Source organism: Phoenix dactylifera, chromosome 1 (genome assembly GCF_051530095.1).
Source record: "Phoenix dactylifera cultivar Ajwa chromosome 1, Ajwa_hap1_PhDact_Kaust_v1.1, whole genome shotgun sequence".
In the NCBI taxonomy this organism is placed as follows: Eukaryota; Viridiplantae; Streptophyta; class Magnoliopsida; order Arecales; family Arecaceae; genus Phoenix; species Phoenix dactylifera.
The window spans coordinates 58,522,947-58,541,597 of record NC_143190.1 but is presented as its reverse complement, the minus strand read 5'-3'; the positions used below and the strand labels follow the sequence as shown (position 1 = coordinate 58,541,597).

The 18,651-nt window shown below is 39.5% G+C and overlaps 2 protein-coding genes across 4 annotated transcripts in view; both read left to right on the top strand.

The window, feature by feature from the left end:
- LOC103717209 (alpha,alpha-trehalose-phosphate synthase [UDP-forming] 1-like) overlaps positions 1-4,285 on the top strand; it is a 41,954-nt gene extending 37,669 nt beyond the window's left edge. For all 3 annotated transcript variants that reach the window (XM_008805513.5, XM_026808484.4, XM_089926052.1), the window contains one exon: positions 3,569-4,285. In XM_008805513.5, the coding sequence (XP_008803735.2) occupies positions 3,569-4,051 (483 nt within the window). In that variant the 3' untranslated portion in view covers positions 4,052-4,285. The remainder of the gene's footprint in view (positions 1-3,568) is intronic.
- Positions 4,286-10,288: 6,003 nt separating this feature from the next.
- Positions 10,289-18,362, top strand: LOC103717211 (subtilase family protein). The gene is made up of 10 exons (XM_039125406.3): positions 10,289-10,660; positions 10,769-10,863; positions 11,021-11,118; positions 11,231-11,401; positions 11,589-11,700; positions 14,114-14,678; positions 14,769-14,869; positions 15,038-15,395; positions 16,048-16,261; positions 17,720-18,362. Exons 1-10 carry the CDS (start codon positions 10,577-10,579, stop codon positions 18,247-18,249), a joined length of 2,328 nt encoding a protein of 775 aa, XP_038981334.3. The 5' UTR covers positions 10,289-10,576; the 3' UTR covers positions 18,250-18,362.
- The last annotated feature ends 289 nt before the right edge of the window (positions 18,363-18,651 follow it).

The following is an 18,651-nucleotide window of genomic DNA, read 5'->3' as shown; positions in this document are numbered from 1 at the left end:
GTTTATTGCTTGCTTCCAATGTCCTAAGAACAGGACAGCAAATAATGGAACTGAATTTATCAGCAATTGGTAGTGCTGAAAAATTCTGTTTATGGTTTTCGAGTGAGGAGCTGGTAGGAAAAAGAAACACAAGGAATGAAGGGCTTAATTGAAAGGTCTGCTCTAGATTTAAATCAGATTATAGTAAATCTGAGTCCAGAAATTTGTAGAATGCACCAAAACACCAAGAGGGGAATCAATATAGGTTTTAGAGTAAACATATTGATATTATTAATCAAATAAATCATGATATGGAGATGCAGAATTTGTTGACAGAAATCTGATATAAAATTAAGCACATCAACAGCCAATGATAAATGGAACAAAGAATAATAAAGTAGACATAGAAGAGGAAGAAGGGAGAATAATAAGAAAGATAAGGAGAAATAAGTACGAGAGAGAAATAAAATACATCAATTACTGAAAGAGAAAAAATAACTCCTAGTTAGATTCTTATTTAAATACATCAATTACTAAAGAAATAAAATAGATAAATCAGACCTAAACAATTTCTAAACCAAATAAAATAGAAAAGCTTGGATAGGTGGACTGTTGTCGAATATTATGGACCCAAAGGATGCTCCTGCATATACGTTTACATTGCACAGAACTTGGCCTTAAGATCTTCATGTTGTCACTCTGAAGCTTCCCGCATGATGTTCATGCTATCATGTTGCCAACTGGTTGATAAGGGGCTCTCTAGTTGATGACTAGCAAGTTGTAAATCATTGGTTTGATCAAAATCCTTGATGAATCCAGCAAATGAATGAGAATGGATCTTCATATTGCTTTATCTCCGTCATTGCTTTTAGGAGGTAGGACTATGACTCGATCTTGCCATGCATGCTCTTCATGTAGATCTTCATTGATGTGATCTTTTACTCTCAAGAAACCTAATAATAATCTTTTGCAGCATTTTCAATCAACAAATCTTAAATTGTAGCATCTTTTCATGATGATGGATCCCTATGATAGGTTTTCCATATGTTGAAATCTCAATTATGGGCGCTCTTGATATGTGGTTCAGTCTCAGGAAGTTTTCCAACTAGTACTGCTGCAATTGCCTGCAACATAGCATTTATTGACATCATATCATTACTGATAGATGTCAATCCTAACATGTTGATGAAGACCATCGATGTTGCAACTCAAGTCTTTCATAACATGACAAAAGGGGAAGGAAATGAGGAGAATAGAAAGGGACCAAGAAGAAGAATGGAAGAGCAAAGTAGGACCCTTAGCTCTGGTACCAAATTGATGCAAGACCACTTAGGTTTGGCCTTCATTGTGTGAGAGGACACCTAAGACAGGATAGATTAGTGTGAAAAGCAATTTTGTTGCTTTCTGTCCAAAGTCCTGAGAATAGGGCAGCAAATAATAGAATTGAATCTATCAGCAAATGGTAGTGCAAAAAAATTCTGTCCAGGTTTTTTGAGTGGGAAGATGGTAGGAGAAAAGAACACAAGGAATGTAGAGCTTAAGTAAAAGGTTTCCTGTAGATTTTTAAAGTAGATTATAGTAAATGTTGTGCACAGAAATTTGCATAATGCATCAAAATACCAAGAGAGGAATCAATACAGATCGTAGGATTAAAAAATTGATATAATAATCAAATAAATCATAATATGGAGATGCAGAATTTGTTGACAAAATCCGATGTAAAATTAAGCAACATCAATAGTCAACCATAAATAAAACAAGGAATAATAAAGCACACATAGAAGAGGAAGAAGAGAGTATGGTAAGAAAGATAGGGGAGAATAAGTACAAGGGAGAGGGAGAGGGAAGAGGAGATGGTTAAACCTTAGCCAAAAGGGTTAATCTATTCCTTCATAAAATTTAGTGCACCATATTTTTTTTTCCCAATAGCCCTTCGATCCCCTAGTCTAAGTCATCTAGGACTGCTACAAATGTAGAAAGAAAATATCCTTGAAACCCCACTAACTACCAAGATATTTGACTCTTGGACTCCTAAAAGATTATGATTACCACAGCTCAAACTGGATATGCTACAGTGACATAAATAGTAACTCCTAGTTACTTTTAAGGCTGCAAATGGGTCGGGTCGACTCGTGCCCGACCCGACCCGACCTGCGTAGACTTGACCCGACCCGAATTTTAGGACCCGCGGATCCGGGTCGAGTTCGAAAATTGGACCCGAATCATTTTCTGGGTCGGGTCTGGGTTTACCGAATGGACCCGAAGAGAGAGAGAGAGAAAAAAAGAAGTGGAAAAGCCTAAGGGGAGTCGGGTTGAAGCCGGGAAGAATAGCAACAGGCATAGGTTCACAGAATCCAAAGGAACCTCGGCCCGTCAGGATTCTCTCTCGATTTATTACACTGTTGATACCTCTGGTGTCTCGGTAGCTGGTTTTTTTTTTCCTTCTGTTTTTTGGTTTTTGTTTCTTTTAACTTTTGAAGGGAGAAAGTGAGGGAACGCTGAACTGAATATGGGTCATGTGCCAGTTTTCTGCAATGGAATTGGATTTTGGAAGAAGGCATGGGATTTTTTTTGCCCTCGTGAGTCGTGAGAGGGGAGCTGGGAGACACCAAGTTCCGTCTAATCAGTCATACAGATAAAAAATAGTGTGATATGAAATTTGGCTTGCAGACCGGCTTAGTTAGTACGTCATGGGTCCTCTGTTCTGAGTGGAGGTCAATTGCAAGTCTTTCAAGTCATGGGTCACTGAGCACCTCATAATTATGATATGACCAAATTAGATCTGCCCAAATTCTTTTCCAAAAGGACAAAAAAATTAGACCCGATTCGGACCCAAACCCGACTCGGACCCGACCCGACCCGATCTTCAACCGGGTCGGGTCTGGGTCCAAAATTAGGACCTGAACAAAAAATCGGGACCCCGACCCGACCCATTTGCACCCCTAGTCGGGGTCACTTAGGACCCGACCCGACCCATTTGCACCCCTAGTTATTTTCCTATCTAAATACATCAATTAAATAGATAAATCAGATGTAAACAATTTCTAAACCAAATAAAATAGAAAAGCTGTTGGACTTATGATAACTATGTGGACTGAAAGGGATGCTCCTGCATCAACTATTGCGACAGTCGATTCTTCATGAAAATTTTAACTCTTTTTTAGGATGCATATAGCTATTCTTGAAAAACAAAAAATCATAATGTTTTATGATTTGATATGTTGAGATCACAAACAATTACTTTACAAAACTAGCTGTTTTGTTGAATTCAAAATTCATAAAATTTCTTCAGGCATTAGATATCTCTTGAATAATATTTTTCATTTTCCTACTTCTTCCCCAATCATCTTTCAATACAATCAAACTCCTAAAATAGTCTTAACTGTCAAAATTAAAAGAAGTTTGAGCCCTGAGAAGGGATAGAATCATGTTATTGAAATTTCAACCCTTCAAGTGGAGCCTTAATGAAACCCAAAACCAATGAAAAATATTGTTGTTTCTTGCCATTGCTATTTGGTAACAGCATTAACATGACAAGCACAAGCTTTCACAATAATTTCATTCATGGAATGTGGGTACTGTGGTACAGGATGAGGACATCTATACCTTCTTTGAGCCAGAACTTCCATCCGAACCTGTAAATTCCTCAAGGTCAAAATCAAATGATAGCAATAAGCAGTCAAATGATTGTAACAAGCCATCTCCTGACAAGAGGCCCATAGAAAAGCCACCAAACAGCTACAAGAACAACTCAAGGACTTCCACTCACAGGAGTCAAAGGACTCTGCTCAGATCTGAAAAAAGAATGCCAACAAATCACAACACCTCAGTTGGATGGCGATCTCCTCAAGAGAACATGTCATGGCGTGAGGGATCGTCAGTGCTTGATCTCAAGGGAGACAACTACTTCTCATGTGCAGTTGGTCGGAAGCGGTCAAATGCAAGGTATCTTCTTAACTCATCTGATGATGTGGTCTCCTTCCTTAAGGAGTTGGCAGGCGCAGTTAGTCAAGGGGTTCACTCAATGTTTACCCCAAACCAGGCTGGTCGGATGTCATCAAGTTGGGAATAGCTTCTAGCTGAAACAGTTGGTAGAAGGAAGGGTAATCCCTCTGGTCTCATGAGACAATGTCTTATTCATTTACAGAGACGAGAGGGTTTTCCATAGACAGAGGGTCTCATCCATATTTAACTGTCTAACTGGGCTCAAATGTTCATTAATTTATAGAAAAATGTGTACATGATCTTGATAGGCGGTACTTCATAAATGATCTTATATAAAGTAGTTCTACTTCTTATTGTGCCATCTAAGACCTGCTGATGTAGGCATGTGATGAAATGAAAGCTCAATGTGTGTATGCCCCTTATTCCAAAGTTGGTGGCTCAATCATGTATTCTGCACATCTACATATCTAAGAGTAGCTTTCAGAACAAGGCGGTTTTTCTGGACAGGTGTTTATTGAGACTTACAGGCATATGTTGTGTTATTTCTGATAATTTCAATATTCAGGCTATACTATAGTGAATGCTTCATGTTACTTGTATCATAGTGTGAGAGACCACAATCCAAGTTTTAATCACCAGTGGACATTATTGGTTGATGAAATTGTCGGGTGTTTGTTGTTTCCCTTTATAATAATCTCAGATCTGACTAGAGCCATGTAAAGAAAATTGTAGAAGGATACAGTAGCAACGAAGATGGGAAATGATACAAAGGTATCGTTGTTGTGTGAGATTTTGTAACCGTATTATATGTTCTGCTTTGATGCTAGTTGATGGCTCGCTGCACCGGATGGATCATTTTGTCTGCTTTAATTCCTTGCGTGCCCAACACGTTCCATTCATCCTACAATGTGGGCAATCACATTGATGGTGAAGCTGGATGCCCTAATTTCTTTTAAAACTTTCACGGGAGAGTTCTGTATCAAAAATCAAGTGTAATCTTGGCTAGATAGTGTTAATTCTATTGGTGATACAGAGGCCTTATTTTTATATTGTGTGTGAATCTTCTGCAAATGATGTTTCATTTTCTGAGTAAAATATTTTATTTTAATATAATTCTGGGCAAAATATTTGAAAATCCCGGACATGATCTTATTCAAGCTTCCATATTTCGGGAGACATATCATATTAACCTAATTACTTTAACAGTTGCATCACTAGAGCTAACAGTTATATGAGACCTAATTTAGTATTTTTTTTTCTGAAAGGAAGGGACTATTTGCTTCATGATTCTATGCATGTTGGTTGTTAATACTTGGCTTGGTGTTATCTGATATCATTGAAGCCACTGTTTTAGTATTTTGAGATATCTTTTGTTACAATGAACAGTATTTTGGGATATGTTTTGTTCTCGTGGATACAGTATTTTGGGTATCTTCTAGTGAATTTTGAGGATGTTTTGTTAGCCATGTTATGATTATTGTTTTGCAGGTGGTTTTCTGTCTGTCTGTCTGTTTTCGGGGGTGGATTTGTTGCATCTCAATGAATTGGTAGGTGCCTGTCAAACTGTGCGCCATTGGATGAATTTCCAAAGGCGGGAGGAAAAAATAGAAGAAATTTAGAGCGGATAAATCAGAGTCAAAATGCGTGGTTACTTGGCAGTATGAAATTTCGAAATTTTAGATGACAGCCCACCCTCCGAGACAAATTTGGTTTTTTTTTTTCCAACCCACTGATGAAAATTTGCAGCCTAATCATAACTTTTAATCATCCTTCTTTTTTCAGAGTCAGGTGTTTTCCTTTCCACAACTATGGCTACTGCCAAGTAGTGCTTAAACTGAGGGTATCACAATTTCTCCAATATCACAGCAATTGTTTGCAGGCAAGACCTTATGCAGGCTAGCCCTTAGCAGCAGCAGCAAGATTCAAGCTTTTTCTAGCCTTCCCTTGGGATTGGGAAGCTTGGTATCGAGTCTCTGCAAAGGATGCAGGCATGACATGGTGTGCTGCATTTCTCCTATTGCCATTTTTTGATATATAATACTATTCTGCTTCATTGCATGAGATATTGTGAAGACGCTAAACAGACAACTGGCAAACCAGGCTAAAGTCCATTCCACTTAGGAAGTGGTCCGGGTTTTGAACCTCGGGAGGTGCTTCCGGGGTACTTCACTCAGATGATTCTAATTGGTTTATCTGCAATTCTCTATTTGATAAAGAAAGAAAAAGAAAAGAAAAATGCTAACGAGCAGCTCTCCAATTCATCTTGGAAAATCAGTACCGAATGCCACTTAATTATGCTTTTAAACGAAAGCTCTCCCCTCCCGAGCCAACAAGCCGAACTGATAACTTTGTTAAGGCTTTATTAACTGGGTTTTCCTGGGCTGTCACAATTTAATATTACGATACATGTACGATTGTGTGTTAAAAGGGGAACAAGGACACGGAGAAGGGTGCTGGGGAGAGAGCGTATTTGAGAGAGGAACATATTCCTGGACATTTCTTGAAAGAAAGGAAAAGATACCGTGAGAGAAAGAGAGGGTTCAGTGGGGGGATGAGGGTCTGATATTAATGATCCAAGTTATTAGATGCAATCTATTATTTTTAAATTATTTACATATCAAAAAATTATGTAATTTAAAGATCTTTGGGATAGCCAAAAATATACACTATATCATATTATTTAAACTATTTATTTTTAAATACTCGATATATAGGTTAGAAATCTCTAGCCTATATATCAAGTGGTCAAAAGTATACATTATTTTATATTATTTTAATTATTTATTTTGAGCATGCGGTACGTAAATTAGGAGCCTCCAAATCATATAAATTTTGTTATATAAATAGTTTGCATATAGTAGATCATATTCACTGCTTGGAACATTGGTGTTAGGCCCGCCGCTCAATCAGAAATTGATTGACTCTGATCTGAAACTTGGTTAACTAAAATTGAGTCCACTTTTTATGTGTGTGTATGTGGTAATGCATGTAGACACATATTCTCTTACTTGTTCTCAAGCACAAGTTCAATATTTAAGAATAATTTGGCTAGAGGTACGCTCATTGGACGTCCAAGAAATATTGAATAACTAAAGTGCGAAAAAAATGAAGACTGCTAAACTTTTATATACTTGTTCATATGGAAACAAGTATGGGAGTGGGAAGAAGCAACAACAAAAACATCACCAGCAACAACAATCTAAAAGCATATCGCTGGAGGGTTGAAGACTACGGGTTGCCTGATTTCAAATCCTCTTTTTATTTTCTTTGTGGGTAGTTGAATAACTCTTTATTTGTTTACTCGGAATAGTTCAGAAGATCTTTTGGCAAAGGAAAACCTAGACTAATTCAAGTATTTTTATATGATATGGAGAATGCCACTGCTGGGTCTAATCTCTTCCCAGCATGCAGCAAGTTTTACCTTGGTGTTACTGTCCAAACTCACCATGCGCAAGAGTCCCCGAGCGCGACACACCAGCTGCATAGCTTTCTCTTGCAGCCATCCTTCTTCCCCAAGCAGCACGAGCAAAGCTTTACACGCGTGCAGCATGCAAGACAAGCCAAGATGGCACCAGGAGTTGAAAATTTAGATGTTGGGGAGCGAGAGACGTGTGGAGAAGTGAACTTGGACATGCGTGTATGTTCCCCAGCTTGAAGGGCGCTGCCAAATTGGTTGCTGGGTCGTATAGGCCCAAACACAACGCTCCCAACATAGCATATCCAATACGATCCTCTCTCTATAGCACGTAGGAATTCTTGTATTCGATAGGGTGGACCCACATCTACTTTTGGCTCATCTCTCGCTCTCTGGCACGCGTGCTTTGGGATGATTGAATATTAATAGAGGCTTGTTTCGAGGTCCTGGATCCTGCAATCCATGGATGGACCTTAGGCTCACCTCATATATATTAGCTCGGTTCAATTAGCAGTTTGACAATGAGGATGGCAAGTTGATGAACTTGGATATATAGCAGTTTGACTTCTCCAACTTCTAGCCGTTTATAACTTGACCATTAGAACGAGTTGTGGGAGGAAGGAAAAAGATCGAACACCATATATACGATCCTTCCCCAAGGAGCTAGTGATCGAGGATTGCGTTGCAAGCAAACATGCACCCAAGCTATGAGGGGGCGTTTGGTAACCCCAACAGGATCATCACGGTGATCTAAGGATTTCGGTGATCCGAATGCTGGGGTTATTTGATCTCCTGACTTAAGATCAATGTGTTTGGTAGGTTATGGTCCTGTGATTAAAAATTCCTAGGTATCCATGGGTAACTTGTTTGGTACAGTACGGGGATCCAAAATTACCGACCACATAATGCCACAAATACCTCTGATATATCTTAGATGGATTTTTTATGTGTTTTTAATTCTCATGAATAAAAAATGTAAGTCAATATACTAATTCCTATAATAGCTCCATAATTTTGTCACATATTCTACTTTTAGTAGCCCTTATCACATATTTATTCATCATATAAAATATATTATAATAAAATATTAATATATTTATCAATATATTAATTATTAATATATTCTATAAAAATATATTTATTACTCCTATAAATTATTAATCTTATAAAAATATGTTATTTTTCATTATAGAATTAATATTTTTATTTATACTTATAATAGATTTTTTAATACTAATAATTATTTTGATTAGAAAAATAAGGTAAATAGGAGTAATATATTAAATATTTTTATTATATAAATATAAAATATAATAATATATTTCTACTATAATTTAATATATATATATAATATTGACATAATATATTGATGGTGTATTGATATATCAATTTTTCTGCTAAACTGAGGGGTATTTTTGTCTTTAACTGTCAATTCAGGATCACTGCCCTGGGGTGATCTTGGATTTTCGACCTTAAGGATGGATATTCTATCACCAGGTTGGATGGTGATTTGAAGAGTGGAGGTGATTTAGGATCACTGCCACGTAGGATCACTGTGGTGCAACCAAACGTAGTGATCTCATCACCTCCACCTACATCACCCTTGATCCTGGGATGATCACCTCATACCAAATGCCCCTGAGGGAATGCATCAGTCAGACATCCGAAGGTAGTGGCAGTCGGCATCGTGTCCTACGGTAAAGATGGGACATTGTATCTAATTCTGGCGTGCTCCATGACCGTTGTAGTCTTGTGGTTGCCGAATTCTGGCTGTGAGAGTCTGAAGAGGACAACCTCCGACTTATACTCTTGGAGGTACTGTGAAGGGGGGATATATTGAGAAAAAGTAGAATGCGTGCACTTATCTAGATGTTGAAAACCCCCACTAAAATGTTCAAAATAAAACATGCCTAAAGATCTTTTATCTAAGTGGTGGGGCTCCTAAATGAGTAGAGGATTCAGATCCAAGTGTTGGGGGGCTCTTTATGAATCTAGGATCTAGACCTGGTAGTTTGGCACCTTGGTGGACTAACTAGTTACAATTTGGAATATCATTCTCAATGACTCTATGGATGAGACTAGGTATCTGGTCTTCTTGAGATTTGCGTCGAAAGGTGATTAAATTTTTCTACTACCAGCCAAGCTTGGATCATGATAAAGCCAATATGAACTGAGTGCTTCCTGTTATAGGCAGTAATTATTTAGCATGCTAGGGTGTTGTATATGGAATGGCCTCTTGACTATTGACTGATAATTGGTCCAGATTTTAATACCTTGACCAATTTAATGCTCGATAAATGTTATACATCTTCAAAATTATAATACAACTTATATATATGAATTTGTAAGGGGAAGAAATGCAAAGAAAGCTGCCTATGGATCTCGGTATCTCAAAATTAGGCTTGAAGTCGGCTCGGATGTAAGCTTGATCGGGCTTTGCTCGGATTTTTTTGAGCCAAACTTGAATTTAGCTCTAAGGCTCGAGGCTAATTCGAGACAAGCTGAAAGATGCTCAGCTCAATTAGGCTAGGCTAACAGACTTGAAAATGGGTGTATGATATGTGTTTCATAAAGTTATAATATATAAACTCAGTTTAAACTTGAACCAGGTTCTTCTGAAAAAAATGAAGTGACTTGGATTTAAGCTTTATCTAAGCTTGAAGTTAATTTTGGTTCAAACTCATGGTTACCAAGCCGATGGAACGTCTCATGTCTAGGTTCATTTGATATTAGATTTGATGGGGCTCAATCAAATAATAAATGAGACGTTACAAAAGATGGCTTGTGAATCATCTCTATCCATCAATCTAAAAATGGCATTTTTCATATCTTGTTATAAACAAATTCCATTTTTGTGAGATTTCCTTAAAATTTGACTATAAAAAATCCCTCGAAGAGCATTCACTCCATAAAAAGTGCAAGTCAAATCATACCGCAACCACTGGCCGAGATCCAATGCCAATGAGTTGATGGTCTCAAAGATCTAACGACCAAAGTTCCATTCCTCACACATGGAAGATACGCCTCGCGTTCGGTGGAAAGAAGCGCAGAAGGAAGATACCAAATAGAACCGCTGCAGTGGCAGCCGCGGATCCTTTGGGATTGCTTTCTACTTTTTGGTCTTTCGAATTTCTTCTTGTTGTCGCCACCTTCCCTTCCTGCCTATATAGCAACACCAGGGCCCAAGGGACAGCAGAACAAGACCAAGGCCAAGACCGCTCCCTCCCCGAGGAGAAGATGTTGAGGCTCCCTTCTCTCCCTCTCCTCCCTCTCTTGATCCTCTCCTTTCTCTTCCCGGCTCTCTCTTACAATCAGCGCCAGGTCAGTTTGATTCTTAGTCTCCTAGTCTTGTAGTTCGCATGCACCGGCGGCAAGAGTGGGCGAAAATTCTTGAGATAAAAGTATAGAACGTTTGCCTTGTGGAAGCAGGTCTACATCGTGTACCTGGGAGAGCACAGTGGAACCAAGACCACCCAAGAAATCCAAGGGGACCACCATTCTCTCCTGCTCTCTGTTAAGAATAGGTGCAGCCGTGATGGCCAATAATAATGGCATTCCTATCTTTGTGTTAATTTCATGCTTTCTTTTCCTTGTATCCATGTCGCTTGTTGCATTTCTTTCTAACCCCATCCCTTTTTTGTGTTTCTTTTACTCCTATGCTTGGCCCTTTGATGTGCTTAGTGAGGCAGAGACACGGGAATCTCTTCTCTACAGCTACAAGAACAGCATCAATGGATTCGCTGCATTGCTCTCCGATGAGGAAGCTACAAAGCTTTCGGGTAAGGAGAAGATTAGCGCCATCTTGTTTTCTTTGGAGATTGATATTATGGATTGGGATTTGGTTTTATGCGTTTAATTAGTACTGGCGTTGTATATGTTCTGCTAAAACAGAGATGGATGAAGTACTTTCGACTTTTCGAAGCGAGGGGAGACGGTCACCGCACACGACTAGATCTTGGGAGTTTATAGGTTATGAAGAGGGACTAAAAGGTTCGGAGAGGGATTGGTTGCGCTCCAAAGCGGAGTATGGCAAAAAAGTCATCGTGGGCATGTTGGATTCTGGTTGGTGCTCTCTATAATGTTGTTCGCATGTTGCCATCTTGGCTTAACTTGTTTTATATTGCTGTCGTTATACTATGTTACGTACGAGAAATAGCTACTAGCGTGGACGTTTCTCTTATCTACAGAATGGGGTAAGAGGAGAAATATAAAGGTTTTGAATGGGACGTTTTTTGCTTGGAATTGTTAGGTATTTGGCCAGAGTCCGAAAGTTTCAGCGACGAAGGGATGGGACCCATCCCTAAACATTGGAAGGGAATCTGTGAAGAAGGAGACGCCTTCAATTCATCCCACTGCAATAAGTGAGTAATCTCTCTCTCTCTCTCTCTCTCTCTCTCTCTCTCACACACACACACACACACACACACACACAAGAGTGGTTGATAAGGGTTGACTATTTTTTTATCCATTTGCTCATGTTGGTGCCCGTAGCTGTCATCTTTCGCACTTGTTGAATCCTTCCACACCATTCATTTTTTTCTTGTAATTTTCACCGGAAAAAAATACGTGGTTCTTAAATGCAATCCTATCGTGTTGGATGCTTGGAGCAGTCAATATACCTATCAATCAGATAGGTGAGAGAAAGCTCTACTCTCTCTATAATTCGAGAAAAATCTTAGAAAAATCATAAAAATATCGAGTATGCCATGTTATGAATCTATTTCCCGTACGTGTGGGAAAAAAGGTATATCTTTATTAGAATTTTATGAAAATAAAAACTTTCTTATTTGCATTCCTTGGTTAGAAGTTTTATTTATTTGAAACTCTTTTTCATGATAACTACGCTTTCATAATAAAAAGTTTCGTAAATTAAAAAATATAAATTAATATATTATTCTTAAAACAACAAATTATTTTTATGTTAAATAATTTGTCCGTGTGCCCAAGCATGGCCTCCTAACAGCCATAGCCCTATGTATTGGCACAGTCGGTAGTGAATGAAGTTGTAGCAAGTGACTCACAGGACATGCTCAAATTGCAGGATTGCTGTAAAGATCGTCAATCCGTGCATATATGTTATTTTTTTGATAGTTAAAAGGATCTGCCAAATAAAAAAAAAAGCTCATCGCATCCATATACCTCTAACTCCCAAATCCTTGTGAAAGTGAGATATGATTTCAGGTTATTTGATATAATTGCTGAAGATTTTGCCGGCTTACCGCGCTACCAAGCTAAACCTTCTTAACTTCATTAGTTTTCTCTATTTTAATCCTCCCTTATCATTGTCTCTCTTTTTTTAATTAACCTGCCTCTTTTTTTAACTCTTCTTTCATTCAATAAGGCAAGTCGATTTCTCCCTTTTGTTTTTCAAAAGATATTTATATTGTAGTTTTATTAAGAAAACTAATTATATACAATAGATTATTTTGTCATGACATTTTTTAGTAATTTTAATCTTATTGTCGAAGCTCATGACAACAAAATCTGCAAAAGGACAAGTATCTCAAGTAATAACTTTCTTTCTAGTCTTTTTTTTTTAAATTAAAAAATTTCCAATATTTAAATAAGACCAAGCATCTCAAACAATAACCTTTTAGTTAATTCTTTTTGGATAACATAGCCCCAGACCGTTAAAGTATCATAAAAATAGACAAGAAAGAATACCATGCTAAATAAATGAAGAAACAATAATTTCTACCTGCCACCTTAGGACGTGCAGATCCAAAGAAATAATGATAACTTACCAACCAAAGAATTGTACAGATATTACAATTCAAAAAATATAAAATAATTTGAATTATGGCATTTTATGTTCTTGTGAATTATTTTATTTGGTGCCTTTTTTTTTTGAATCAAGAGATAAAATACTCGACGTAGACAGATATAAAATTGGTCCAAAAAATCTCTAGCTCTCCCGCTTTTGATGGTGACCAGAATTCATAGCATCTTAGGCTGCACGGCATAGGAATATAGGATATAGACGGATATTAACAACCGGCAAAAGATGGGGAGAAATCCATGAACACCCAGAGTCACGTTCTCAGAACTCTATTGCTCCTGCTGGCCATCTCAATTATTTTGAGTCCTTGCAGTCCGGCTCTGGGCTTCTATTGGGCAGCCCTTTGTCCGTTAGTCTCACGTCCAAACAAAGCCATTTGTCTCTTCCCGGATGGAAGGTTTCACGGAACCATAATGAGAGAATCCTGAAGCAAGAGAGTGAGATTGAAGAGGTCAGGCTTGTTTTCCAATCACAGCAATTCACGACAACACGATTAAATAGGATTCAAGAGAATGCGCGTCACCAGCGAACCCGGACAAATCCATGAATCCATGCATAAGGTCTCGTGACGGCCTCTTTCTGCTCCCAAGTTCGTCCTCTCTCTCATGCTGTGGGGTTACCCAGTTTGCTCCCTGCCAAAAAAAATAAAATTTTGGAGGTTGATTTTTGGTAGGATCTTGGAGGCTCTAGTTTTGACTTTTGGAATCCGACTCAAAATTTATAGATTTCATAATATTTTAGGATCCATAATATTTAACCTTAAAACAGATTTAACCTGAAAATTCTCATATTTTAGAATCCCATAATTACAACATAGCTTATAAAGTGAAGTAACTTTAAAATGTACTATGTTATCAAGCTGATAAATTTTATCGTAACTAAAATAAATACAGATATATCTATTTTTTAATTATTTTTTATATTTGTATGTACGTTTTTTTAATAAAAATAGGAATGGATATGGCGATGCTTACCAGAAATGTAAATTTTGGCAGGAAGCTGATCGGCGCACGGTATTACGTCAAGGCCTATGAAGCCTACCACGGCCCCCTCAACACAACATACGCCTTCCGCTCCCCAAGGGACAACGACGGCCATGGGACTCACACAGCCTCCACCGTCGCCGGCCGGGTGGTCCGCCGTGCCTCCGCCCTCGGCGGCTTCGCATGTGGGACTGCCTCCGGCGGCGCCCCGCTAGCCCGCCTCGCCGTCTACAAGGTGTGCTGGCCAATCCCAGGTCCCAACCCGAACATCGAGAACACGTGCTTCGACGCCGACATGCTCGCCGCCATCGACGATGCCATCGGCGACGGCGTCCACATCCTCAGCATCTCCATCGGGGCGGTCGGCACGCCGCCGGTGTACTCGGAGGATGGGATCGCCCTTGGGGCGCTGCATGCGGCCAAGCACGGCATTGTGGTGTCATGCAGCGGTGGGAATTCTGGGCCGACGCCGGCCACCGTGTCCAACCTTGCACCATGGATGATAACAGTCGCTGCGAGCAGCATCGACCGGGCCTTTGATTCTCCCATCTTGCTCGGTAACGGCTCGACGATAAAGGTACCACCACCACCATCACCACCACCTCGTAGCCCAGTACTAGCTTGAGCTGAATTACTGACCATTCTTCCATTATATGACATTTGCCAGGGCCAAACCGTGACACCATATAAGCTGAAGGGCAATGAGCTGTATCCTTTAATTTATGCCGGCGACGCCGTAGTTCCAGGCACTCCGAGCAATGTCTCCGGGTACAATCTTAGCTTCCGAACATGACTAGGTTTTGTAAAAACATTTTTAAGGAGTGATCTCTAATTAAACTTTGTTTTTTAAGCTAGTAACGTTGAGTTAATTCGTAGTTTTTAAGTTTGTAACATCTGTTTGGAGATAATTCTAATCATAGGCGCTGCGATCTCCAGGCAATGTCTTCCGAATACTCTTTCGGCGAAGAAGGTGAGAGGAAAGATAGTGCTGTGCCTGAGAGGGAGTGGTCTAAGGGCGGCTAAGGGATTGGAGGTTAAGAGGGCAGGGGGAGCTGCCATCATATTGGGGAATGCTCCGCCTAATGGGAAAGAGATCCCTGTGGACTCTCACGTCCTGCCAGGGACCGCCGTGTCGTCAGATGATGCCATCGCCATTCTGAAATATATCAACTCAACCAGGCGCCCGAGCGCGACGATAGGCCGGGCCAGGACTATTTTGGACGTGAGGCCAGCGCCGGTCATGACGGCCTTCTCCTCTCGGGGACCAAATCGTGTCGACCCAAATATTCTCAAGGTACACTTACGCCTTGCAACTTTCTCTCATTTTGTGCAACATTTCTGTGAGAGATTAATGTGTCAAAAGGTCAGGCTTGTTTGGTTTAGCGGAGTTAGGCTGACGAATAGAAATAGAAACGAAGGATTCTCATTCGGACTGTTTGATTGGAGAGAATTCAATTCCAATTCTGATTTCAGGGAGAATAAGAATTATTCTAATCCTCCAAAATCTAATCCATTTTTTTTTTTGATATTCAAATTTTATTTCGACTTTGATTCTGATTTCAGCCACGAACCAAATATGTTGGAGAATATAGCCATTGCGATTTCTGTTCTAATCCATTCTGATTATGATTCCGATTCCAATAGCAACCCTGATAAACTTTGTTTTTGCTGGTTTGGTTTTGAATTTTGATACCTAAATCATTTTCCAGAGGAAAACATGGTTAGCTCCTAATAAGAATCTCAATACAATTGGAAGATGCCCTTGAAATTCTCTAAAATATGGTGTTTAAATTCAAGTTAGAGCTACATACGGATCCATATTGTTACCTAGCAGTGGTATTTGCAGTAAGTCCACTTTTGACTCTTTGTACCAACAAAAACATTGTCGATCAAATAATCGAGCATTAAAGTCTAATCACCAAAACCTATCTTTGCATCCTCTGCAGCCGGATATTACAGCACCAGGTTTGAACATATTGGCAGCATGGAGTGAATCATCATCACCTACAAAGCTTGAAGATGATCACAGGAGCGTCAAGTATAACCTTCTTTCGGGGACGTCAATGTCATGCCCCCACGTTTCTGCAACTGCGACTCTCCTCAAGTCCATGCACCCTTATTGGAGCTCAGCTGCCATCAGATCCGCTATCATGACCACTGGTACGTAATGGATACCTTTTCACATTTTAGATATTTCGTTTCATAGAAAGGATCATGCACATACAAACCATCGCTCTGAAATTAATATGCCACAATTGCTAACAGTTTCCTAAGAAACTGAAGTAATACATGAAAAATTTGATTCAGGAAAAAGGTCATGTAGTTAATTTGGGACTAGAATGTGCAATCGTTTTACCCAAAAGAAAAAGAATGCCAAGAGGGGGTCTTGGAGGCTGGAGGGGAGGATAGCTGGAGGTCAAAACTCATGTGCCCTTGTCCATTGGTTTGTTTTGTACTCGTTTACCAAGCCACATTTAGACAAGCATATATATGTATATATAGCGGTTAAGCACCAATGCTACTGCTCTAGAAGTTGGCCATTCCCTACGGTCCACCTCTTGCATCATAAAGTATTTTATGATTTTGGGTAGTTAGTACATCATCCATCTTGGAGACGGAAGATTGTTGCCATCCGGTAGCATCGAGCGTGACCGCTCGAATTCTTATAACGAGCAACATCTGTCTACCTCTAAAATAAATGACATGGTGGCTATCCAAAGCAGTATAACACTCTATGGTGCAGGAGGTGCTCTCCGGCCTTTTTTTTTTTGGATATCCTTCTAAAAATTTAAATTGCATAAATACCTTTTAAAATTTATATTTATTTCAGTATCCCCGTAAAACACTATTTTTGCATAAATATCCCTAATATAACATTTTTTCTAACACCATTAAAAATAAAATAAATTTTTGAAATTATTTTTTTGTCCTTCATCACAATCGTCTTATAAATATTTTTTTGCATATTTACTGATTAAGAATATTTTACTTATTTCAATTTGAAACCGTTAATTTTTTAACGGAGCTAGATGGCGTAGGTATAGATGCAAAAACAAGGATAAAAAAAGATAGACAGTAAAACAAGTATTTTACAAAAATATACATGCAAATATAAATTTTAAAAAGATATTATTATAAAATTCGATATTTAGGAGGATATTAATGCAAAAAAAAAACTTTTTTTTTATTAAACGAACCGGGCTTGTGGGCTCAACCTTGGAATCAAAACTTTTCTCTTCACGACTGGCATGCCAAGTGACATAATTTGACAAGCGTGGTGCGATTCAAAATAGAATTTGCAAGACACCAAGCCCCCCCCATCTCATCACATACCATAAAAGGAGTCAAGGAAATATTTTTGGCTTTAGAGTTGGGTCTGGTAAAATTTTTCTATAAAACTAATATAAATTGCTATGACATGCTCAATAATATAAATGCAACCCTTCCATCAGTCTATATCAAGTGTTTTTGCTTAGGTAATGATGCCGCATAAGAAAGCATCGTCCTTGATTATTTTCTTAAAAGACAAACAATTACAACAGCTGGTGTCTTTCGAAACCTTTTCATGGCGTTGTATTGTCCTCCAAATTCACTTCCTTTTCAATGTATTTGTTCCAGCCACGGTGAGAAACGCCAAGGGGGGCCTGATAGCAAATGCGGCCGGAGAAGAGGCAGGACCCCTGGATTATGGATCGGGCCACGTGAGGCCCACCCACGCCTCGGACCCGGGCCTGGTCTACGAGGCCTCCTACAGAGACTACCTCCTCTTCGCGTGCTCCAGCATTGGCGTTCAGATGGACCCCACCTTCCCATGTCCCAAGAGCCCACCATCCACGTTCAATCTCAACTATCCATCAGTCTCTGTCTCCAATCTCAATGGCTCCATCGACGTCCATAGAACTGTAACCAATGTGGGCCAACAGAAGGCCTGGTACCGTGTTTCCGTTGTGGAGCCCAGTGGCGTTTCTGTGAAAATCTCGCCAAATATTTTGAAGTTTGAAAGAGTGGGTGAGGAGAAGAGCTTTACAATCAAACTCCAAGTAGATGGGAGGAAAGGAGCTGGGAGTGGGGAGTATGTGGCTGGTTCGTATACGTGGAGTGATGGGACCCATGATGTGAGAAGCCCTATTGTAGTTTCTGTTGCCTAGCTTTTGTTTCTTTTCCTCCTCCCCAAGCCTTCTTCTAATACCAGTTTTAAAACAGCTCGAGGAACGAAATTTGCATGAAGTAAAAAAAAAGGGAAATGTTCTGAGACTTCAAATATAACACACATTATTGTTGGTGCTTCCTTTGAGAGCCCCACGAAACTCTCCCGTACGACTCTTCCCGCTGGGGGGTACTGTTGGGGGGTGGATGGGGCAGGGACCAAGATAGTCCCATACTGCTTGAGAGCGGAAAGGGGTCGTGCTTGTAAGGCGCTTGTTCCCTTTTGGTAGCAGGACTAGATCATGCACCGGAGGGACAAAATCGTGCAGGGGCGGAGTATCTATGCAGACCCCTCAGAACAGATAATACCTCATGACGGAGGGCTGATCTTCGTTTTTCATGAC